Consider the following 25,786-nt stretch of genomic DNA (forward strand, 5'->3'; position numbering starts at 1 on the left):
GACTAGCATGACCTTAACCTCTCAGCGCACTTGGGCCGTTGCTCCCTCTTGGAGGGCCCGCTTTTTGGGTTCTGGTGTCAGTGGAGCGTCGTGGCTAGAGGAGTGGGACGCTTCGGCGGGTGGTGTAGGGGCGGGTGTCTTGGATTGTTTAAGATCGCGAACCTCTTGCGAGAGCTTGTGAATTAGCTCGCGCATAATGGCATTTTCATTTTTGAGGTGAGCTATTTCAGCGTTATCATTGGTGTTCGTGCACTGTGGAGAAGGTGTGTTGCGATCCTCTCGCCAGGCGCCCGTAAGGGCTTCTGCGAAGCTCATCTTGTTAGTAGTAGACTCGGCGGGTGTGGTAGAGGTAGATTGGGAACGGCGCTGTCTCGAACATGAAGGGGTCCGGGAACAATGTTGCCTCGAGCGTGATGGAGACCGGGATCTGGAGCGGGGCTTGGAGTTCAAGGGCGGGAAGTCGCTTTCTTGAAGGGTGGCTTGCATTGCAGCTCGGCGTTCCCCAATGCACTTGGGAATAACGTACGGTGCCTTGTAGCGAGCCGTACACGATTTGTCCGCTGTAAGATGAGGGCCGCCGCACAGTGAGCATTTGGGGTTACACGTGTGATCGGGAGGTGGGTTGCGGACTCCACAACCTCTGCAGATCTTGTTATTGGGAAAAGGACAGACATCCGTGCGGTGTCCGAGGCGGCCGCATTGGTAGCAAATTTCTATTTGCTTGCGGAATAATGAGCATGGGATTAAGGTAGCTCCGTAACAGAGCAGATATGGCACGTCGGGGCCACTGAAGGCGATAACAACGGTGGTTGTCGTTCCAATGCGTTTTGCGGCTAGTGCGAGGGGGTTGCGGGTATTGATGATATTGGCGTTGACTTGCTGTGGGGTATCGGAGAGGGGCATTCCGCGGATGACTCCCTTCGTGGTGTCTTCGGCGGCGGTCTCATACGCGTTAACATCGTGCGTGACCCCATTGACTTGAATGGATTTTATGCAGACATACCGGTCGGCGTTCTGCAGACTTGGCGTACTGACAACGACAATGTTTTTCTGAGCTGTGCGGCTTGGAGAACGGCTGTAGTCACGGTAGGAATACCGATTTTGGCGATGTTGAGGGCTCCCTTGAGGCGAATTATAATCTTGATTTGGTTGGAAGGTAGCGGAGGCATGCGCCCAGCCCTGAGAACTTGTGCTTTGGCTGGTGGCCTGGTCTTGGAGCGAGAACGAGTGCTTGAGGTTTGGGTGGAGTCAGTTTGTGGCGAAGAGTCGTCCCTCAGCTTCGCCGGTTGGCGAAGGCGAGTTGTTCGCCAGCCCGTCTCGGCGGCCACTTCGAGATCCATGCTCGTTGCTGGGGCAGAGAAACTTGATCGGCGATATGCAGCTCGCTCGAGTGCGCGCCACGCATCCGGTGCGCCTGGCGGGCACGCGCGGCGGCGGCGTGGACGATTCACAAAAAATGTTCGCAGCACAGGGAAATGTCCGTAGCACAGGGAAATGGAGTGTCCCACCTGGAAATGAGGCGTCTACGGAGTCCTGGTATCTTCACGGATCGACTGGTGTAAAAATTAGGCCACAATTCGCAAGAAAATGCTGCAAAATCATTTCACGAACACGGAACCGACAAGAGCACGTCTACACTCCTCGGCGATCTCAGCGCCTCTCTCCACTAGATCTTGAGTATTTTCTTTTAAACGCAACAAACCTCGTGAAATTTGGTGCAGTGGTTGCCCAGAAAAGCGAATTCTCCTTTTACATGTATTTACACAGGAGCACCCGAGCTAAAGCATGGGTACTAGATTGCACGCCCCACAGCGCTTCGGCGTCGCTGCACGGAACTACAGAGCGCGACACGTCGGGGGGCCATAATTAGCTGTGCGAGGCGTCCGCTTCGTGCGAGCCAGCGTCCTTGGTGCTGACGGCGATCGGGCAACGTCGCGCTGAAGCATCCAAAGAAGCGGAATGGGGTGCGTGCAGATAAAAAGAGGAAATTGAAAATAAAAAAAAGAAACACACATTGAGCGGCAATCAAGTGTCCGCAGACACGCGCAACCCACCCGCATAGAGAGACGAGAGGCCGAGACCTCCGCGTGTTTCGGTAAGAGACGGCCGGTCACGTGACTGTACGCCTGCGACGTTCTTCAGTGTGCACAGCGGGATTCCGTGTAGTGGTACGGAGCAGGTTTCATTTCTGTTGTGTTTCTTTTAGTTCGTTTCAGGTTTCGCCGGCAGAAGTCTGCTCCGAAAGAGGTGGCAGTGAAACGGTGTCTCCTGTTCCAGGCAAGGTGAGCCAGACGGAGTTATCCCCGTTTTCTTATAGCAACTCCGAGATTAGGTTTTTTGAGCTTCCCGCTGCTTTGTTATCGCTCAAATTCTGCGTCGACATAACATCGTTTGTCCAGTAGCGTGTGCTAAAACAGTTCGTATCTTAACCTGCCTGGTTTGCACAGAGAAAAAATAATACGCCACCGGCGCCTTGCCCTTTAGCAGACACCAGCTGCTGCGTAGACGTGGATTTGATTTTACAGTTGGTCAGCGACTGAAGTCGATCGTTTTATCGAACAATGCGGAGCGAAAAATTGCAATCTCCGTGCGAAATCTGAGCACAAACGTAGCAGCAGTAAGCGTTAAATCAGGTTTTAAGCATCTGGAATAGAAACGCAGGTGTATTTGTGGCATTTTGATCTCGTGCGTTTCGCCCGGACTTTTTTTTTTCTTTAATTGCATTCTGCTTCTTCGTTGACAACTACCCGCTTAAGGGTTGCCTGGTCTTGCGATACACAGCCTGCGAAGACGGGCGGGAATAAGCGGCTTGGGATAAAAATTGAACGAGAACGGCCGTCCCAAATCGGTCCTACTGTGAGCGCGCAGAATATGGCGCGTTCCTGCACATGACGAAAAAGTGTCGCTCATTTCTAAATTATTTTTATCTCATTCATGTGCGCAACATTCCTGCTGAAAAGCCCGCATGCCTCACTAGGACATGAACGAGTTCCATGTCATGGCGTAGGTCCCCGTGTATTCTAGTCCTACAGGATCACTTGAGATTACGGCGTATGGAGCTGCTGCTTCTGAGATATTTTCTTTTTTTTTTTCTGATGTTGTAGACAGCATTTGAATCTAGCGTAGCCAGCTGTTTCCGGACGCTCAAACGTAGCCGACATGCGCGTTGCCTGGAGACCAAAACGAGTAAAATGCCGACAAAAGGAGGACTAAATTGCTTGACGAACGAAAATGGGCACCGTGTTGTGTTTTGCATTCGTTTTGGCCACATGCAAGGGTGGCAGCTAAATGCAGTACCGATGACGCTTTGCTCTGAGACTCCCTTTCAGTTGCACAAACTGATCGCGATACTTCTCCGGCAAAAAACGACGTGCCAAAAATATCGTCCTCTTGACTAGCGCAGCGATGTACCGGTTACAACGTTTACGGTCACCAAGGCTTACGCGACAAAAACAGGAAGTGCAGGACTAAAGAAGTTCGACGAAGGGTCTGTTATTTATTTCTGTCTGCGGAAAGTTCACGAACCCGTGCGATAGGCTTCTCTTTTCCTTTTTTTTTTGTTATTTTTGTCGGATACAAGCTCGCAACTTGAAACTTTCGGAGACTTACTTCCCTCGTTGGGACATGTTAAATTATATTGAAATTGCAGCATCAAATTTTTATATGGGAGATATATGTAATGCTGGTGGATGATTTTTTTTTTCTGGAAAAGTGGTCAATAAGAACATTATACACCACTGTAGGCATTTTTACGTATTCTGCGGGCTTTCTTTCCGGCTTGGCAAAAAATTATGTAGCACCTATTGCGCAACAGAAAGCAGGATCGGGAGTTTTTCAGGATGATCTCCCATTTTCTCATTGAGACCTTTTTTCTGAATATATCATTTGAGAAATTCATTCATTAATAATAGCTAATTATGTGATTAGGCGAAATACAAATAGTTGTCTGACTTACTTGCTCCAAGCAACGGCAAACAACGTTATATTGGTTCGGTCCAGCTACGTACCACTAGCATGTTGTTAAAATTTCGGCACAAATTACGTACACCCGGTATGCACGGGTTCGCACCGATTTGCTCATTATTCCGTGTCCATTTAGGCCGTTTGTCTCAAATAATTGGTCGTATATGAACTGTCTGTTAACTTTTTTTTGCATTTGCTTTGACAGTCAATTCTGCTTGACTTTGAAATTTGCTGATACTTGCTGTATGCTTTGTACAGGGGGTCCGAATCTCTTCTTCAAGTGGAAAAGTTTCTGCTTTTTGTTCGGGCATTCCTCAATACTTATGGAAAATAAGTTGGAAATTTCAATTGAAATTGAAATATAAATCGCTACAATGTTTATTCTATGGTGCTTTCATGTGAGCGTAATAGACGATGGGATGAGTCCGCGTGCTGACCCTGGGAAAGCACGCAGAAAGATATGAATCCGCGTTCTACATAGCACAAATCCGCGCAACGTTTATAAGCAAGCGAGATTGTGCACGTAAGGCTGTCACGCACATGAGTGACAGCGTCAGTGTGCGCGAGGGTGTACACGAGCGATAAATGAAAGAATGCTCATGTACTCGGATTTAACTGCACGTTGAAGAACTATGCAGGGGGGGGGGGGAATTCACCCGGAGCCCCCCACTACGGCCTGTCTCGCGTTAACGCGGGGTTACTCTGCATTGTTGACTCCGTAATTTGATTTCATTTAGTTACGAGCTTAACTTCCGCGGCGCCAGGTTTTCTTTCAGCAACGATATAGTATACGAAACTCCGTGTCAGTAATTTTCTTGCATCCAGCAGTAGCCTCCACTGCTGTTACGGGGGGTAACGAAGTAGGCATGTGCGCACCTCCTCCACTCATCGAAATTTCTGTTTTGGTGTGCGGTCTTTCCAGCTCTCCTCTTACCTTCCTCCTCCTTCCCGAACCTCTAGAAATATTTCTGCCTACGCCACCGCCCGGCTGTGTCTGAACGCGGCGGAAACTACCGAGTGGACCGCTGAGCCTTGGTGGGAGGCGTTATCACGAGCGTGTTCTCCTTTTAGAGCGCCACCTCGACGCCCGTTCCCGATTCGAATGTCGGCGCTCCCGGCATAACCGAGCGAACGAGCAGAGCGCAAGACGAGAGCGAACGCGGAACGCAGCGGGAGATGAAAAAAAAAAGTGGCGAGAGAGAAGAGCCGCGAGGAGGAAAGCGGAGAGGAGGGTGCAGCGGGACTACGACGCGGAAAGCGGAGGAGGTGATGGCGAAAGCGTGAGAAGGAAAGCGTAGTGCCGCGCACTGGGGGCCTTTCCGGCGATGGCTACGAGATGGCGTCTGATTGGCGCGCGTGGTCTGGGCCTGTCGGCGATGTCTTCTGTGTATCGCGCCCACGCGTCACCCACGCGCTGGCCCCACGCGCTGCCTCTCGCGATTTCCACGTCAGCGAGGCGGTCGCGCCACACTTCGCTCCGTTTGCAACGTGCCGCACGAGACCGATTGTACGCGCCAGCCAATGTATCGCGAAATGAAAACACGTATAGAGCTGCGCTCAAATTTCGCGTCAGGGAGTATCGTAATCGTCCTTGGCTTTTTTTTTCGTGGCAGCTTTTTTTAAATGGCCTGCGGTGGATAGAGAGAGAAGAAATTTTATTAATGAATGGCCGGCAGTTTCGTTGTGGTGGCCTCAGGTGGCGGCTCCAAGTCTTTGGACTCGGGCGGCATCTTTGGCTTGCCGGACGGCCCAGAGCTGGTCTGCCAACTCTGAACTTTTGAGAGCCGCCTCCCAGCGGCGGCGACGCCGATGGAGAAGGTCCCCGGCGGGCCCCGCAGCTGGGGCAGCGTCGGGAAGAAGCGAGCTCGAGGCTTCCCGTACTGTGGTAACGGCCGCGATTACGGACGCCTCGCGAACGGATGTGGTCCCATTACTGTGGTTGCCAGCACATTACCAGAGGATATGTCGCAGCGTTGCTCGCTGTCCGCAAACTTTACAGGCATCTCTTCGATATAAACCTGGGTAGAAGTGATGTAGTACCACGGGGCTAGGGTAGCTGTGTGTCTGGAGCAAGCGTAAAGTTAAGGCCTCATTCCTGTTCAACTTGTCGTGTGGTGGCGGGAATGTGCGTCTTTGGAGTCTGTAGTGTTGGGTGAGATCTCTGAACGTGGTCAGGCGATCGCCCCACGCCCATTGTGATTCTTGTTGCCGCATTTCTGTTGTAGTGTCCCGATCAGGCAGATCCTATGCCCCGCTCTCGGGGGCGGGGGCGGCGGCCACATAATCTGCGGCGGCTCGGCGTGTGAGACCTCGAGCCGTGGCGTGGGCCGCCTCGTTGCCCGCGAGCGGGACATCGGTGTGTGCCTGGGGTCCAGAGGAGGAAGACTGTAGAATTTTGGGGTTGCGAGGGCGATGACGAGTCGCCGTCGTCACAAATTTGGAGTATGCGGACCGCTTCCCGCGAGACGCGACCGCGCGCGAAGCCGCGGATTGCCGCCTGCAAGTCGCTGATCACGATCGCAGCGCTAGGCACCGTGGCCAGTGCTAGGGCTATTGCCGCTTCTTCGGCCGCCTCCGTGTGTCCCGTGGTCACTGTAGCACTCGCGAGGCACTTACCCGTGCGGTCTACAACAGCGATCGCGTGTGCGCTTTTCTCTCCTTCATATCGCGCAGCGTCTACGTACACCGCCTCGTTGCTGTTGTCAAACTTCTTCTGAAGGTCTCTTGCTCGTTTGTTGCGTCTCGCGGCGTGGTGCGTCGGGTGCATGTTTTTGGGAAGCGGCGGGATGATCAGGCGGTCGCGGACCGAGGCCTGAACCGCGATCTTTTCTCCATGCTGAGTGTGGTACGCGATGCCGAGTGCCTCGAGGATGCATCGACCTGTCTTTGAATTAGATAATCGCTCGTACTGCGCAATGTCGTGCGCCTCGATTAACTCGTCAAGTGAGTTGTGAAGCCCGAGCTCCAGAAACTTGTCGGTGCTCGCGTTGAGTGGAACGCCAACCGCCCTCTTAAAAGCCTTTCGTATCATGCATTCGACCTTGTTTTTTTCGCACCCTATCCACTTAAGGTAGGGCGCAACATACGTTATGCGGCTTATCGCGTACGCCTGCACGAGACGGATCACGCAGTCTTCACGCGTACCATTGCGTCTATTCGTGATGCGACGCAAGAGTCGGATCGCGTCATCTGCCGAACGACGAAGTCTTCGCACCGTCTCTCCGTTATGGCCATTTGCCTGCAGGTGTAACCCCATGATTCTAATTTTGTCTACGTGCGGTACGGGAGTACCACCTGCCAATATAATACGTATTTTGGAGTATTCCCGTTCTTCGTCGCGCAGGGTTTTACGACCTCACCTTGTGGGTTTGTAGATTAACAGTTCGGACTTGGTAGCCGAGCACTCGAGGCCCGTTCCACGCAAGTAATTCTGGACCGCATAGATCTACCCCTGCCTGTAGCGTTCGCTCGACGTGACCGTCACATCCTCCCCGGGAACCCAGAGGGTGATGTCATCCGCGTATAGACTATGGCGCAATCCTTCTACTTCTGTTAATTTCTCGGGTAGACCGAGTAGAACTAAAGAGTAATGGTGATATTACGGATCCTTGCGGCGTGCCGGACGGACCCGTCTCAAATTCCGGCGATTCCTCGTCGCCAACGACGATGCATGCACGCCTGCACGCGAGGAAATCTCTAACGTAATTATACGTTCTTTGGCCAAGTCCTAACGTTCTAATTGTTTTTAAGATTGCTTCGTGTTTAACGTTATCGAAGGCCTTTTTAATGTCTAGGCCGAGGACTGCCTCAGTGGAGCTGGTAGTGTCGTCTACGATCTGGTGTTTAAGCTGAAGCAATACGTTCTGTGAGGAGAGGTTGCGGCGGAATCCTAGCATGGATGGATGGAAACAACTTTATTCTGAATCCGGCAAATTTGGTGACCCGGGCTCAGGTCTCCCATGAGGGGACTCACAGACTGCATTTGAACACGCCATCATATTGCGGAGAGTATAATGAATTTAGCACTCCCAGAATCCTTCAACTTTCATTTATCATTTTGAATGGTGACTTAAATGTGGTACTGTAATGACACGGACATCATACATATTGATGATAACAAATATATATTTTTCAACAGGAAGAACAAGTGAAGTGGCAGAATATGTCTGTATTAGAGCTTAGTTACAACTGCGCGTATATTGATGAACTGTCAATATGGAATGAAATTCACGAAGTGGTTCCCGAAAAATGTACAAAATTTGCGCATGGCTTGTTACAGACCTCTTGACGCCAATTGCACCGAGTTCTTGACATTTCTGCAAAATCCGTTTTTTCTTTTGTAAATCTGTAAACAATAGTACTTAGAGGGGGCCTATGCTGTCCAGCAATGCCAGAAAAAGAGTACGTCCGTTTAGCTCGAATCGCACACGCTGTCTGATGTTATTATGCTTGCTCCTGCGCGCGTTGCCGTAACTTGTGCATCGATGATCGACCTATATTTATTACAAATATGACACTTGACTGTGTACAGGCTGGCACGATTAACGTAGCTATTAGTGATCACTTACCTACATGTTTTGTTGCTGACAGGCACCCGACGTGACTTGAATGAGTGCCAGACATTGTCGTTCGACATATTTCTGCATGAAGACTTGTATGCAGAGAACAAAGAGCATCAACAAAGTGGGTCAAGGTATCCTCCGCAGCACCTAATGAAGCATATAATTTGTTCATCGATGCATTGTGTTCCCTATATCACAAGCACATCCTGTACAAAAAATAAGACGCCATAACCAAAAAGTGCGCGGGAGACATGGATAATACCGGAACTGCTAAGTATGGTAGGTATAAAGGAGAAAATTTATTATGTGTTCCTGAAGAATCGTTATACTGATACATTAAGAGAACTTACACGCTATAGGAATGACCTTAAAAGCTTTAGCTCGGGCCCAGCTCCGACGCGGCCTATTCAAATACATGTAAAATGCAAAAACGTTTTTCTGGGATAACCGCTTGACCGATTTTAATGAAATTTGTTGTATTTCAGAGAGAAAGTGAAATTCTAGTGACTGTTGGAAGCGGAATTTCGATTTAGGGCTTGAATTTTGTTAAAAAAATTTTCAAGTATTCGACCGCTCGAATAAAAAAAAAATAGAAGCACTACATTTACAAATTCATAGCTCTGCATCAACAGATATTGCGGTTCTGTAAACGGCATCCATTAGATCATTCAAAGCGAACAAATTCGATATGTCATTTTACATCTTACGTGAATTTGTTACGTTGGTTACAAGGGTTCTGCAAAAGCTGTATTTCCATATTACTAATTTCCTGTATATTCATGTGTAACGTATCAATTTTGGCCGCTTTAGATTTACTATGAGATACAAGTCACAGAATTTCATTATCATTTTTCGTTGTTGAGTTACAGAGCTGTAAACTCGGTAGTTTCGTTTTCCTAAAATTTTAGATTTTTTGGCAATTTTTAATGATTGCCTTTTCAGATTTTTTGCCATTTAATGATTGCCCGACGAATGCCTAACTTCTGAGATATATCACGAGAAGCCAACAAACAAAGGCACCAAGGAAAACATAGAGGAATTACTTGTACTTACTAATCGAATTAAAGAAATTATAAATTAATGGCAATGAAAGTGGATGAAAAAACAGCTAGCCGTAGGTGGGGAAAGATCTCACATTTTCGCATTACGCGTGCGACGCTCTCGCACGCGTAATCCGAAGACGTGGGATCGTCTTCCACCTGCGGCAAGGTGTTCTTTCATCCACTTTCATTGCCATTAATTTATCATTTAATTCAATTAGTAAGTACAAGTAATTTCCCCTATGTTTTCCTTGGTGTCTTTGTTTGTTGGCTTCTCGCGATATATCTCAGAAGTTAGACATTCGTCTGACAATCATTTTTGCCAAATGGTTTTGAATGTATTGGCAAAATGGATACGGGTCTGTAGTTCATTAACGTGTTATTGTTTTATTTTTATTTTGTACGTACTGATTTTCGGTAACCTTCTCAAAGTTGATGTGGTAAACCAAATTTTATATTGCTACAACCGGCGTAATTCACGTTTCTCTCTCATAATATCAATTCAAGTCAGCTCAGACGCTGCGTGCTGGGATCGTACCTGCTTTTCAAATACATTTAAACTGGGCATTTGGAGGCCTCTAAGGCTCAATAATACGACGGCCTAACTGCTACATCAGACGTCACGCAAGTGCAATCACACGTTCGTAGCACACATTGAAATACTTCACGTCTCAGTGACATACTAGCACTAAACATTCCGCGGAAAATAACAAAAAAGTAAAGGGTGGATTTCGCTTACTCATCTAGTAGTTAACGTCTCAGCACAAGGTTTATGAAAATATTACTTTACAATTATTATTATTATTATTCAACAACACGTACCCAAAACATCACACACACCGGGTGAGCAGTTGTCCCCTAAAAAGAAACTACGCCCACCCGCTCGAAGAGGAGACAAAAGGAAATAAGAAAAGACGGAATAAACAACACATCACAAAGTCACACGCAGAGTACCAGCATTGCAGAAAACAGTCCAGACTCGTGTTCGACAAGAATTCTGGTGCAGATTGTGAGAATCATATCAAATTGATGCACGACCCTTCGGAAACGATATATCATTAAGCGGAGTTCGAGCCAGATATATTTGTTGAAACTTGCGGAGCAGCACACCACGACGTCTGCGGAAAGTTGGACACTTTCTTGAAGGAATAATTTATCAGCTTCGATTGATTCAGTCTTCCTCTTCACTGTCCCGTATAAGCCCCTGCGTCACACTCTGCTGCGATGTCAGATGAGGTCGCGACCTTCCAAAATGATCAGTACCCAAAGTGGTCAGTCGTCAAGACTGGTTAGCCCAGACGCAAGCGGTCGCCCCCTGTACGCCATTATGGCAGCACTCTCAAAAAAATAAATGCTCAATGTTATCTCTTTTGTGTGACCGCAGTCACCACGCACTTCTAGTGGCCACCGCAGCGTCACGTGAACTTATGAACCGTAACGGGGGCGTTAACTGCAACTAGGGCTTACATGCACATCCGCATATGTGCGATGCGTTCGTATAACTGAAACGTCCTCTAAAGTGCCGTGAACACTGCGCGGGTCTCACTCTCCACGCTCGTTTACCGTTGCTACCGTTGTCGATATCGCTGTCGCGGATAAAAGTGTGGCGCTGTTCTGCGTAGGCCCTGCATACAGTCCCCTCACCGTGTCCTGTCTCCCACCTTATCGATTCGCGGTATCTCGCCCCGCAAACTCCCAGTATCAGGTGGACATCGTCCGGACGTGTTCGAGCCTGAGCGATGAAGGTGGAAGTGGCCAGCAAGCGCAAGAACATCCTGGGCGAGGGCCCTCACTGGGACGAGCGGAGCGGGACGCTTCTCTACGACGATGCCCGTGGTCTCGAGCTGGTCCGCTACGATCCGCAGTCCAGGACCGAGACGGAGATCCTCAAGCTCGGTGGGGGGCTCTTCTTTCGCTTTTTTTTTTCTTAGATAGCATTTACTTGCGTTCCAGACATCGGCGACCTCGATAAGGTGGCGCCGTTTGCCTAGGAAAAAAATTACTTCGACAGCAATTGATGATAGAGTAGCAATTCGATGAATTCAAAACTATGTGCAACAGCCCAGAACATGCGCGCCTGGTGCACTGCATCTTTCTCGAGGACTACAGGAAATTGCGGGTTTAGTGCAGTTACCCGAGAATCGCGTAACTGTAACCCGCAATATTGTCTTACGTATAAACACTTCAGTACTCTTACAGCATACCTTCACTCAGCGCTCCACGTCGACTCGTGATGATGATAACGATTACGGCTTATTGGCATCCCCTTTGAGCCCGCGCGGTGACAAATAGCCATCGAGCCTGTTTGCGTTATTCGGGTATGCTGTACGTGCTTTTCATTCTGGCATTTTTTTGCATTAAGCTCTTTAATCTTTTTGTCTCTTTCTCAATACTTCTCTATTTACCGTGTACCGCTACGTATGCCTTGAACGGATCTGGTCGTATCAGTATCATTCCTGCTTTTTTTCCACCAATACCCTAAGTGTATCTTCCTTATCTCGTCTGCTGACCGGTCGATGCTTGCGCCCACTTTAAATCCAAGCGCTTCTGGAAGGTGTACATTACGTATCGGTCTCACTGAGCGAATCCCTTCGCATTCCATTAGGGTGCGCTGAGTGGTATTCGGAATTTTGCTGCAGCACAAACGTAGCTCAACTTGTTGCGAATATTTGCTCCGGTATGTTTTTGTCCTTAGGCAACCAGCTCGAGCCTCATATAGGAAGACTTTTCCCTTCGTGTTATCATACAGATTTACCCTTCTACTTCCTTCTCATTCTTGTGAATCGCCATGGTCCTTTTTGTTTCCATTCTTTGCATCCAATTCACTGTCTCTGTCCCTCTCACTTTCTTTGACTCCTAGTTTTCTACTCACGCTTTCAATTACCTCGTTTATGGTTGCCAAGTTTCTTGACCTGTTCCTTTATTCTGTGTCCACGCATTTCAGGCACAGAAACATGTGCACTTTAACCGCGCATTTATTTTCGTCCTGTTCCTGAGTCTTTCTTCATAACTAATCTTGCTCTGCGCTTCTCTTACTTCAAACGAGGCCCAACGCATGTCATCTTTCACATTCTCATTTGTGGTTTATCCGTGGGCTCCCAAAGCCAGCTGGCCCACTGATCTTTGGTTAACTTCGAGCCCCGACGAGATATGCGATATTAAGCACGGAATCGCATTTGCGAACGTTGTAGCCCTGGCACCATTACTCCTTTCCAGATTCCACGCACCACCTCGTATTTATTGCGGCCCCAAGGTTATCTGTGTTTCATTACTGCTGCATGCAGCTGCCCCTTTAATTTCAGGTTATCTTGGTGGTACCCAAGTCGGTACTAATTGATGGCAATGCTACCTCTAGACAAAAGCGGTCACTGCTCTATACAGACGCTCCACAACAATAGTTGAGAAGCGCAGTGCCTTATTTATCAGAGGAGTGGCGCTGTGATTAACTCAGTGGAGTGGGGAAGGAATTTCGAGTCGAGGATTGTCGAGAATGCAGGTGATAAACTCACGCAGCAGGCAATGAAACAAACCAGCCGCGGGGCCGCTGTGGCTATAGTGTTCGGTTGCCGAGGAGGAGGCAGTGGGTTCGATTGCCCGCCATGACAGTGGCATGCAAATGCAAGAAAAAAAATCTATGTTAAGTTAGGGTCTCCCTTAAAGTACCTAAAAGTGGTGGAAATTAGTCCTCCACCGCAGAGTCTCTCATAGCTTGGGAGTTAGTTTCCTTGGGAAACTAAGCCTCACGAATCAGTCAATCAACAATTAAGTGTAAGCTACAACGATGTGTCACAGACGCGTACACGTGAACAGCAGATATTGTACAAACAAGAAGGAGTACGTAGCTACATTTCATGCTCTACTACCCTATATCTTGCGCAGAAATGAGCCTTGAACAGGCCAAGGCGTGATTCGTGGTATTGCTGACAAAAATTAGCCGGTGCGTCCGCCTCCAATGACCAGACCGGTCAATAAGCAAATTTCACGCGCCCATCAGACATTACCACGAAGGGCTGTTACCATTGCCGAAGTAATTACTTTTTGCCGAAAAAAAAGAGCTCCTCCTATAATCTCACTCTACGAAAAAAAGAGCAGCCAAATAATGACCGTGCTTCACAACACTTGAAGTGCTATGGCTGGTACGTGAACGCACATGGCTGAGAAGCGGGCAAGCGGCTCTGACCTTGGCACGAAGGCTATGTTTCACACATAGCAGGCCATGCTACGAAAGCCAGAGACACTTCCATAACGATTCGCATCTGCGACCTAAAAGCAGTACGTCGCATATGGAAGGAATATGTTAGGTACGCGCCGTGTAATTCGAGGTAAAATCATGTTTCGCGCTTCCATGTCATAAAACGTGAGGTATTTATTGAATGAAAGTCGCCGGAGACCTAAACCTATACCACCGGAAGAGCGGAGTAACACGTTTTCGCGGTCAGCAGCCTCATCGCCTCACTTGTGCCGCGACAAAAACACAGCACGTGACCGACAAGAAGCAGAAATTTGCGCAAGGGGTACGTGTTTTGACGAGAAATTGTGTCCACAAGTAGCAGTTGGATAATGTGTAGCAGTTATTTCGTAGAAAACGTTGCAGAACAACAAGTACAGCGCTTCGAAGCGCGCGTATGTGCCCCTTCTATAGCCGCTTGATACTTACATAGCCTCCGCAGCATTGCCTGCTATTTTTGAAAACGAGTATAGTGGTTGCTTGTCGGACTTATCTCATAGCACTGACCTTACTAGAATAATAAGTTCGATTGAGGGTAAAAGAGGACTTGAGATGAGGTTAGGCGAAATGATGCTTTGTCTTTCCACAAAAGGCCGCTGATAAAGTTGGTCTCACTTAACTCGAGCAGCGCTGAACAGACAAACGGCCGCATTCTATAGCGTCCAAGTGAAATCTCATTTGCGTGAAGGCCGAAGTTTCTCTTGTTTGAATTTCGCTTCCGAACGCGTCGTCCCGGTCCCTGCATCGTAAGCACGCTAAGAGTGGTTTCAACCGCCGATTTCGAGACTTTTCGCGCTTCTCCCATACACACGGCACTATCTAATTCATAGTATAATTGCAATTTCGTTTTTTACATAGTTCGCTCCGCAATTTTCTCGGCCACGAGACGCATGGGCGGTTCGTTCGTATTAGTATATATGAAGTGCAGAATTTGAATGTGCTTTTGTATGTTCGGGTTGTTTTCGTCGAAATAAGTTATCAAAACTTACTTAATACGCCGAGAAGCGGTGCAACTGGTAGAGTTGGAAATTCATAGCAAATTTGCAAAAAGCGTTGTACGAATGAGACATCGACAAAAAAAAAAGGGTGCAATGATCACGGCGCCCTGTATGTTATGCCTGTTTCGATCTTTGCGTATGTCTTACGTAACGTGCTTTTGCTAGTTTAGTATATGTTTAGTCTTCGTTTCCTTGAGAATGTATTCTAATCTTCGTTTAACGCTTAACTATTAACTAATCCCGAACATGTCTTTATATATATATATATATATATATATATATATATATATATATATATATATATATATATATAGATATATAGCAGTTGGATAATGTGTAACAGTTATTTCATAGAAAACGTTGCAGATCAACAAGTATGTCGATGTCTCATTCGTACATCACTATACATATATATATGTAGTGATGTCACGAGGAACTACAGAGCGAGAATTTCAAGACCGGATGTCATTTTTACGGGAAAATTTTTCGCCTATTATACGATGGTTCCGCTCGCGGAAATGTTGACGGTTCTGGTGTTACAGAAGTCTTGTTTACTGACCCAGCTTAACCTATAGTGTTCCCTTTTAGTGGCCCTCTCATTTCTGTCACCCTGGTGCTGGCAGGGGTTGTCATATCGCAGATCGTACATGCAGCACACAACGCCACCGCTGTTTCGGAAGGAAGTGCTCTTTTTTTATCGATCGCATTTCCTGGATGTGGAGGTCGTAGACACCGGAAAGGCAGTCTGCTCGAGAATAATAATAATAAAGAAAGGCAACTCTCCCTACTCAATTTCTCATAGTGACTGATGGCGATGATACACATTTTATTTTTTTTCAAATACTGTAACCTAAGGACAGGATCCCTAATGAAGAGATAACCGCAAAGCTGCGAACATTCATTAAACCTTTCAGGGCGTTTGTTTTTAACGTCAGCAACATTTTCGGAAACCGCATTGGGCATATATGCGACAAATCTACGCAATAAGATTTGTTAATCGAAGAGACGAACATGACTGACACCGGAAATCAAAATACGTAATTAACTAAGTACCAAAACCTAGCTAATCGACTTTCTAATTGTTAGTTTAGCATGCATATCGCAACATACGAATCTAAACAAGTGATTTCACAAGGCACGCCCCCTTGTAACGAATTTTAGAGCTAGCGAGTCCAGTTTCGAGATAAGCGGTGTCAAACGCGCTAACAACGCACCCTTGTTCCACTTACCCTTTTAAGAAAACACATTTTTATTCACTGAAGCACAGAAATCACTGGAACGCCTGTGCATTTCGTCGAAAAGTTTGGAAATGAATTTCAAGAAACTTGCTTCATCATCAGAACTATTCCAAGTTGATGCGACTTTCGAAGACACCAGCTAAAATTCATATACTATTGCAAAGGTGCCATATAGTATTCAGTTCAAAACTTATATCCTAAAATTTGTTAATTACGAAATTATTCATTTTGATTTCTCGTGCAAGTAATGTCTGCTTCTAAAAGTAATACATCTCAAGAAGTATAATAGAGCTACATACCACGGCTTATTTAAAAGAACAGAATGCCGTGTAAAAGAAAAAGAAACACCCCGAAGAATGATACGGGATTCTGAACAAAAACATAGCGTATGCTTTCATTAAAAAAAATTTACGTGCCAGAACCATGCTATGACTACAAGGCAAGCTGTAGGTGTCGACCCCTGATTACTTTTGACGACTTGGGCAGCTTTAACGTGCACCTAAGTTTAAGTATGTACTCGAGCGTTATGTTGCATTACGCCCCCATCGAAATTCGACCGCCGAGGTCGAGATCTTGGCAGCGCGAGCTTCCATAAAAGCCCACATGACTGTACAATGTTACGGTACAAGGCGTATGGGTCTTGCAAATAGGAATGGGATATTACGCAGAGGGCCGCAACGAGTACAGAACAATGCAACATACATACTAGAGTTCGTGAAAAAAAATGTAAGACTGGAGGCCTTTTTTCAATGTTCCAATGATGGCAGGTCGATGGTATTCTTAATGGATTACATACCTGACGCGAATAAAACTGTTTCGGGGTGAACATAACTGCTTTATTTTTGTTGGGCATCCGCTTCATTCACCATGTATGAATTGTGAGAGGGAATCCTTATATAAATGAAGCGTAATATAATTTTGAATGTATGACAGTGGTACGCACGCAAGAAATTTGGTGTCTTTGGGTAGAACCTTTGGGCTGTGCTTACCTGGTTGCTCGCCTGGTCGCAGACCACGAGATTGGCAACCTGATTCCGTACGCCGAGGACAACCGGAAGCTGATGGTGTGCATGGGCAACGGCGTTTACAAGGTGGACCTTGACACCAAACAAAAGACGCTGCTGGCCGAGATGCTGGACAAGGACTCCGCCGTCCCTACGCGCATCAATGACGGAAAGTGCGACGCTGTGGGACGTCTCTGGGCCGGTGAGTGCAAGCGCTGTATGGGCCATTTGGCTGTTTGCAAATGGAGGCCCTGATAATGGTATTATCATTGTAGTCGTCGTCGTCGTCGTCATCATCAGCCTATAGTTATGTCCGCTGCAGGACAACGATCTCCAATTACCGATGTCTTGCGCTAGCTCATTCCAAGTTGTACTTCCAAATTTCCTAACTTCATCACACCGTCTAATTCTCTGCCGTCCTCGACTGCGCTTCCCTTCCATTGGCACTTGTTCTGTAGCTCTGAAGCCATGTAATCTGTAACTCTCAAAACTTGGTAACATGCTTTCCTGCAAATATCACTAGAGGGAATGTGGGCGCTAGCGCCTACAGGAACTCAAGCAATGGTGGTTGTCAGCGCGGGAATGATGGGCGGCAATGCATTGATTTGCGTAAACTGCGTGTTTGTGGCTTCAAACGACTGTGCAACTTTGCAAGTTGTTCAGTTGTAAGAAAATTTTGCATTGCACCATTTTACAGAAAAGGATTGCGCATGTATACTGAGTTTTCTGTGCTTATAAAAGTATGAATGATCGGAAACTTAGAAATACAAAGCCTAAAACATCTCGAGAACGTTCGAAGACACAAACAGAAAGATGGAACAAATCTATGTACGAACAATCAAGCCTAGCAGCTTAGCTATCTCAGTGCCTCAGTCTCCACGACTAAATTTTGTAGGAAACTATGCCTATAGATCACCAGTCAGCCTCTAGACTTGGTGCAGGGGTACGTTTATCCAGGTCAATTACTTACAGGGGACCCTGATCATGAGAAGGAAATTTACAGAAGGAAAAAAAAATTTGTAGGAGTGCATACGGCAGGCATTGCCAAATCCTGACTGGAAGCATACTAATGTCACTGAAAAGAAAAGTATACAAACATTGCATTATACGGGTGCTAACATATGGGGCGGAAACTTGGAGACTGAAAAAGAAGCTCGAGAACAAGTTAAGGACCGCGAAAAGAGCGATGGAACGAAAAATGTTAGGCGTAACCTTAAGAGACAGGAAGAGAGCGGTGTGGATCAGAGAGCAAACGGGAATAGACGATATTCTAATTGACATTGACGGAAAGAAGTGGAGCTGGGTATAGGTCATGCAATGCGTAGTTCGATAACCGGTGGACCATTAGGGTTACAGAATGGGTGTCAACGTAAGAGAAGCGTAGTTAAGGAAGGCAGAAAATTAGGCAGGGTAATGAAATTATTAAATTCACAGGTGCAAGTTGGGATAAGCTAGCGCAAGACAGGCGTAATGGCAGATCGCTAGCAGAGGCCTTCGTCCTGCAGTGGACATACAAATAGTCAGATGATGATGATACCTATAGGAGGCTTCTGGTCTTGACCACTCATTGTGAGGCACGATGTAGTATATAGCATAACAAACGGTCGGGCGAGCTGGAGTGAGTGCCAAAAGGTAGCGATGTCCTGCTGCCACGTGACCGTCTTTAGTGTCATCACATCACGACAAAGAAGAAACTAAGCCGAAACTTAGCGTGGAAAAACTATTGCGTTAAAATATTTAGGAACTCTTAGTTTCGCCAGTACTTTCTTTCTATGGTTTAGACGTCCCGGACTTTGACTCAATGCAAAAAATGAAGCATCGGAAATATCGTGTCAGTAAACGCTTGAAACTAAATGCCCTTCCAGGCGTAGTGCCTTCTCACAACCCATTCCGTTGTCTAATGCGTACTCTGATTCTCAATGTCACCAGTTGTGGCTACACTTGATAGATACATTCCTGGATTATACCGAAGTCATTCTGCGTAGAAACCATACCTTATAACGTTTTTTCCTTTTATTTTTGGTCGCAAGATCCCTCGATACTTGAAGTTGAAGGTTCCACTTGTGTGCTTGCTGCTCACTGCTGTAAGGGTTCGCGGTGGCTCACACTGCAAAGATAAATCAAATAAGAATAAATGCCAACAAGCCCTATTGTATTCACTTCTGTGAACTTAATTTTGTTGCTCAAACGAAACCAGTCGAATAGAGCGCAAATGTCGTATCCGCCGTAGACAAACTATGCGTGTGTGAAGGGAGAAAGAAAAGCGTGTGTGGTGTCTTGCTTCGTCCTCCGCATAAGTGAGCAAACGAACTTCCCCCCAAGGCCCGGCCTCGCCTCAGCCTCCAATCATGACCTCACTCAACATCACTCACTGAGACTTCAGCTGAGTTAATATAGCGGCTGCCAGTGCTCATATGTATGGCTTGTTTCAACAGCGTTGTCGAGGAGAACTTATTTGTTGTGTGGCTTACTTGGTACGGGTTCGTCCAAGACGAACTCATCGAGGTCGAGCCCTCAAATTCAGCCTCACTTCGTCAAATCTGGCAGTGGAACGCGCATCTCACACGTCTCGCACAGAAACGAAAGAGCGATAACAGTGATATTTCGGTGAAGGAGATCACGGGCGAAAACTGAAGCAGATACCTGCCAATCCATAAGGATCAGTGGCGCCACACTGACGTCACCGGCGCCATGTTTCAGGCGCGATACTAAACAGGAAAAATGAAGGGCTGGGGGCAGGCACGTACCTGGCATTTTATTTCGGGGGGGGGGGGGGGGCACCACCTCCAACTTCATCATCATCATCATCATTATCATAATCCTGTTTTATGTCAATTGCACGACGAAGGCCTCTCCCTGCGGTCTCCAATCACCCCTGTCCTGCGCCAACCGATTCCAACTCGCGCCCACGAATTTCCTCCTAATTTCATCGCTCCACTTAGTGTTTTACCTACTTGGGACAGTAATACCTACTTGTAGTAATACCTACTTGGGACAGGTAGTGACGGCGGATCCCGATCATGAGACGGAAATAATCAGGAGAATAAGAATTGGCTGGGGTGCGTTTGGCAGGCATTCTCAGATCATGAACAGCAGGTTGCCATTATCCCTCAAGAGAAAAGTATATAATAGCTGTTTCCTACCAGTACTCACCTACGGGGCAGAAACCTGGAGGCTTACGAAAAGAGTTCTACTCAAATTGAGGACGACGCAACGAGCTATGGAAAGAAGAATGATAGGTGTAACGTTAAGGGATAAGAAAAGAGCAGATTGGGTGAGGGAACAAACGCGAGTTAATGACATCTTAGTTGAAATCACGAAAAATAAATGGGCATGGGCAGGACATGTAATGAGGAGGGAAGATAACCGATGGTCATTAAGGGTTACGGACTGGATCATACGGGAAGGGAAGCGTAGCAGGGGGCGGCAGAAAGTTAGGTGGGCGGATGAGATTAAGAAGTTTGCAGGGACGGCGTGGCCACAATTAGTACATGACCGGGGTTGTTGGAGAAATATGGGAGAGGCCTTTGCCCTGCAGTGGGTGTAACCAGGCTGATGATGATGATGATGACTTAGTGTTTTGTCGTCCTCGATTGCGTTTCCCTTCTCTTGGTACCCATTCTGTAACCCTAATGGTCCAACGGTTATCTAACCAGCGCATTACATGACCTGCCCAGCTACATTTTTTCCTCTTGATGTCAATTAGAATATCGTCTATACCCGTTCGCTCTCTGATCCAAACCGCTCTCTTTCTCTCTCTTAACGTTGTGCCTAGCAATCTTCGTTCGATCGCTCTTTGCGCGGTCCTTAACTTGCTCTCAAGTCTCTGCCCCATATGTCAACACTGGCAAAATGCACTGATTGCACACCTTACTTTTCAGTAATAATAGTAAGCTTCCAGTCAGGAGCTGGCAATGTCTGCCGTATGCGATCCAACCTATTTTTATTCTTCTGTGAATTTCTTTCTCATGATCAGGGTTCCCTGTCATTAATTGACCTAGGTAAACGTACTCCTTCACAGTCTCTAGTGGCCGACTGGCGATCATGATCTCTTGTTTCTTTGCCCGGCTATTTATCATTATCTTCATCTTTTGCATATTAGTATTCAACCCCACTCTTACACTCTCTCTGTTAAGGTCTCCAATCATTTGTTGTAACTCGTCTGCAACAATGTCATTGGCAAACTGAAGGTTGCTGAGATATCTGCCGTCGATCTTTACTCCTAAGCCTTTCCAGTTTAATAGCCTGAATTCTTCTAAGCACTTCTAAGCACTTCTTCTAAGCCCTTTCTCTATAGGTATCTCCCTGCTTTTCTTGTGTAGGATTAAGGTAGCTGTAGAACCTCTGTAGATATTATTACGCGAAGGACGAGTCAGTAAGACGAGAAACTATTTACAGAATATATTTACAACAACGGTTGCAGCGCTGACCGGTTAGATTCGCAGCGCGAGCCCAGTTCGTTCTTCCTCCTCTTTTCTGGAGTGATGGCGCCTACGCACCTCGTTCAAACAAACAAATACCACACGCATGTAGCAATATTTTCCAAGCTTTTTACATGAGCGTTCTGTACTCCTTGATTACGTAGTACCCCTATGATTGCTGGTATCTCTACTGAATCAAATGCCTTTTCGTAATCTATACAAGCCACATAGAGAGGCTTATTGTACTCTGCAGATTTCGCGATAACCTGATTGATGACATGGATGTGATCCATTGTAAAGTATCTCTTCCTGAGGCCAGCCTGTTCCCTTGGTTGACAAAATCTAGTGTTGCCCTTATTCTATTGGAGATTATTTTGGTAAATATTTTATATAATACTGAGAGCAAGCTAATGGTCCCTCTTTCGTGGATTAGTATAATGTCTGCATTCTTCCAGTTTTCTGGGACCCTTGCAGTCAATAGACACTTCGTATAAAGATACGCCAGTTTTCCAAGCATTACGTCTTCTCTATCTTTGATTAAACCAACTGTTATTCCACCTTCTCCTCCCGCTCTTCATCGTTTCATGTCTTGCAGGGCCCTTCTGACCTCATCGCTAGTTATAGGAGAGTTTCTGTATCCTGTTCATTACTGTTTCTAAGTGAGGTATCGTGACTCCTCTGGGTACTGTATACAGGTAAACTTAGAATTTTTCCGCTGCTTTTACTATATCTTCGAGATTGCTGATGATATTATCCTTCTTATCTTTTAGTGCATACATCATGGTTTGTCCTATGCCAGGTTTCTTTTTTTACTGATTTCAGGCTGCGTTCATTTCTTACGGCTTCTTCAGTCTTTCTCATGTTATAGTTTCCAATATCAGTTATTTTCGCCTTGTTGATCAGTTTTGACAGTTCCGCGAATTGCGTAACGCTGTGCGGCCGCCAGTCCCATACAACCGCGTAGAGCGCAGGACTCTGGGATTCTAGACGTACTGCGCTCACTGCGAAAGGTTAGAAAAACACCCACATAAGCACAGCAGAGAAGTGGCTACGTGAGCCGGTTCGACCGATAACTGTAGAAGCGTCATTCAAAACAAGTAATTGTTCTCCACTTCCGGCGGCGTTTTCCCTACTTCTTTTTTAAATAAAAAGATGTTGATCCATAAATATTCTCATAAACAACGGTTAACCTTTTTATCATTCGCTTTTGCTTGCAGTTTGGTTGTTGCCTCGGCTCTCTCCCTTAGTAAATCGCTTAATTTCTCAACTCCTTGCGATTTTTGTTTCCAGTTGCCAATCTTGCACGAAAAGTGATATACAATTAGTGAAAAACAGACGAGGTAACGGGTGACAGTCATCTTGCTTATGAATTTAAGGGTTATTGCAGGGTTTCATGATAGACGCTCTTTCACATTATTTTATTTCCCACCTTATCTAACCCATATCACGTGTATATGGTTCCGGGCATCTGCCAGCGTCGCGGCGAGCCGTAACTCAAGGAAATAATGAAGCAAAGGGATAAGTTAAAAGCAATTGGCGTTTTTTCCGGCCGCAACTCGTTCCATGAGAGTACAGACTAGCTGAGTAACAGCCGCATCCCTCTCCTGGTCCCAGGATCAGCCTAAACAAAGAAGGTTGAACTAACAAAAGCAACAGCTATGTGCGTGACGGTTGAATAGATGGTGACAACTGAACGCATCTCGAGTTAATCGCGCGGGTGCGGAATCTATGAGAAAACTGTCCTTCACATTACAAGAGATGCCGATAACTACCGCCATCTAAAAGGAGTGGAAAAGGCAGCATAATGCTGACCGATGAACAGCTGCCAAGTCTCAACATTGATCTGGCGGCGCTTTAGGAATGTGTGAGGAGTGGTGGCGGGGGTGGGGATGGGGGGGTATGCCACTTGATATCGGGGGGGGGGGCGCGCCCCCCCGCCCCCCCCCCCCTGTATAGGTGCCTGGCTGGGGGTATGGTTTGACTTAGGCCTTTCTCTGTAATTAATCAACCTCTTCCCGCCAAACAAGTACAGATACAACTTCGAAAGACCATATTACTAGTCTGATACCGTTTTATTTAGAGGTCACGTGATTTTGACTGCGCGGAACGCAATTTGCAGCTCGCCCATGGGGCCGCGTTCATATTGTCATATTCCAGGTTCGATGCCTGTGGAACTCGACCTCGAGGGTATGGTCCAGGGGAAGAACAACTTCTGGTCTTACTCCAAGGGACAACTGAAGCACAAACTCGACAAGATTTCCCTCTCCAACGGAATCACGTGGACGAACGACAACAAGACAATGTTCTACAACGACTCCGTGCCCGGGAAGGTCTTCGCTTTCGACTTTGACCTTGCGTCCGGTGATATAAGTGAGTGCGCTTTCTTGAGCGTGGCTTACGACAACCGACTTGATCCTATGGAACTGAGTATAGTTATACGGAGGGCTTATACATACAAAGCGCAGATCCACAACATCGAAAGCAAAGTTCGCTCTTAAAAATCAGAACCGCGTGTAAAGAATTTTTGCATTTAAAACATGGCGAGCTACGTTGTGGGACAATTATAATGGGAAATTCGCTGCGAGATTGAATATCCGACTTTATACATGCGCTGTAATTAATGCCCACTTTCTCTCTTTTCTACTTCTTAAGCTTTGCAATGAGTAAACATGAGAGTCACCTATCGTACTGTAATATATTATGAACATTGTAGGGTGCACGAGTGCGATGCCTTGGCATCTTCAACTTTTTCTGATCACATTCTTTTAATGCGTGAGCTTTGGGAGTTTCAAAGTGGAAAAAAGCGTGTGTTTGAAGAGAGCTACACACACACATATATATATATATACATATATATATTAGTGCGACTGCTCCAGTGTGAACGGCGGCCTGCTCCGAACTACCGCCAGTTGCACTTCTCTACTCCAAGAGAAAGGGCGTGCGTCGAGAAAGGTCCTGAACAATACTTTGAAATGTGGTGAACGCGGTTTCAGCCATGGAGCCGGGACCTCAGGGGTGCGACGTAATGTTAGCGCATGTCTCTCGCATTTAAAACTCAATCATCGCTGAATATATATATTTTTCAATGGGACATGCATGTTCCTGAGGGTTACGATTTGACTGTAATATGTTTGCTGTTTGTCTTTTGTTTATTGCTTGTAAACGAAAAAAGCTAAGCTCTAGTGACTGTTGAAAGCCGATTTTCTATTTACTTTATCTGTATTTATCAAAATTGTTCACAACGCAAAATTTTAGAACTCGGAAATATGAAAGTTACAACTCTGTAACTCAGTAGCGAAAAACGACATCACAATTCTGTAAATTGCACGCAACGATGCATATAAAGCGGCATCACAGTTGAGCCCGAGATAAAGCTTCTTTTTAGGAGCACTTCGAACTAAAATGTTATAGAAGGGGGCGAGGGAATGGACGTTAAATTCTACTAAACGCAAAACACTATAATTTTGACGTTACTCTAACGGCATGGTTCCTTCGTCTTGGGTACGATTTCTAACCTACCCGTTAAGACAGTTACCCACTCTAAGTACTTAGGTGTTATTGTTTTTAACGATCTCGACTGCTGTAGGCATCCAACTAACGTGATCTCGCCGGGTAAGGAGTCTTTGGTTACATTAAACCGTCAACTACGAAACGTACCAAAGCACATGAAACTACTAACTCACCAGAGACTAACGCGACCCGAACTAAATATACGTACGCATAGAGCCCTCACCGAATTTACCTCAGTAACGCACATGAAGCCTTTCATAATCGCGCCATTCGTTTTATCATCTCTTCTGTCTCATATAGCACCAACCTATCTTCATTCAAAGGCATTCTCGCACGAGGTTGCTTTAGTATTGTGTGTGTTTTTTGCATAGTGATAAGCTATAGCAGTAAAATGACGACTAAAAACCGTTTCCGGTTGACGTTTTAGGGCTAGCTATGGCTTATCATCAATACACTGATGTTATCACAATGCACTTAATCTCCCCCTACACGGCTCGCCACCGTCTATTAGATTCTCTCACACGAGCAATTTATTAAGCATAAATTGTTCTCGCGCCCACGCTGTTACTTTAGCATCTTTTTTTTTTATTGAACAGCCAAAGACTGGGATGACTCTGCTTATATGCGATATCGCAGTCGTCACACCTCTTCATCTCCCTTCACATCAGAAGATTCCCCGCATCGTACATTTTATCAAACGGCAATGCGCATTTTTTTCTAACCCTAACCGTTGTGGAATACCTCTAGAGCAGTCTTTACGGTAATAAACTGACAGCGGAAGCTTTTACAAGGCTATTGAGACTGATGTATGTTTCTCTTTTT

At 46.3% G+C, this 25,786-nt stretch overlaps 1 protein-coding gene across 1 annotated transcript in view; it reads left to right on the forward strand.

Moving 5' to 3' along the window:
* Positions 1–2,076: 2,076 nt before the first annotated feature.
* Positions 2,077–25,786, forward strand: part of LOC142592702 (regucalcin-like) — a 29,364-nt gene continuing 5,654 nt past the window's right edge. Inside the window, exons 1-5 of the mRNA XM_075704281.1 lie at positions 2,077–2,095; positions 2,207–2,282; positions 11,265–11,461; positions 17,041–17,235; positions 23,612–23,824. Of these exons, the coding sequence (XP_075560396.1) occupies positions 11,305–11,461; positions 17,041–17,235; positions 23,612–23,824 (565 nt within the window). The 5' untranslated portion in view covers positions 2,077–2,095; positions 2,207–2,282; positions 11,265–11,304. The remainder of the gene's footprint in view (positions 2,096–2,206; positions 2,283–11,264; positions 11,462–17,040; positions 17,236–23,611; positions 23,825–25,786) is intronic.

The sequence above is a fragment of the Dermacentor variabilis genome, chromosome 9 (assembly GCF_050947875.1).
Source record: "Dermacentor variabilis isolate Ectoservices chromosome 9, ASM5094787v1, whole genome shotgun sequence".
Classification (NCBI taxonomy): Eukaryota; Metazoa; Arthropoda; class Arachnida; order Ixodida; family Ixodidae; genus Dermacentor; species Dermacentor variabilis.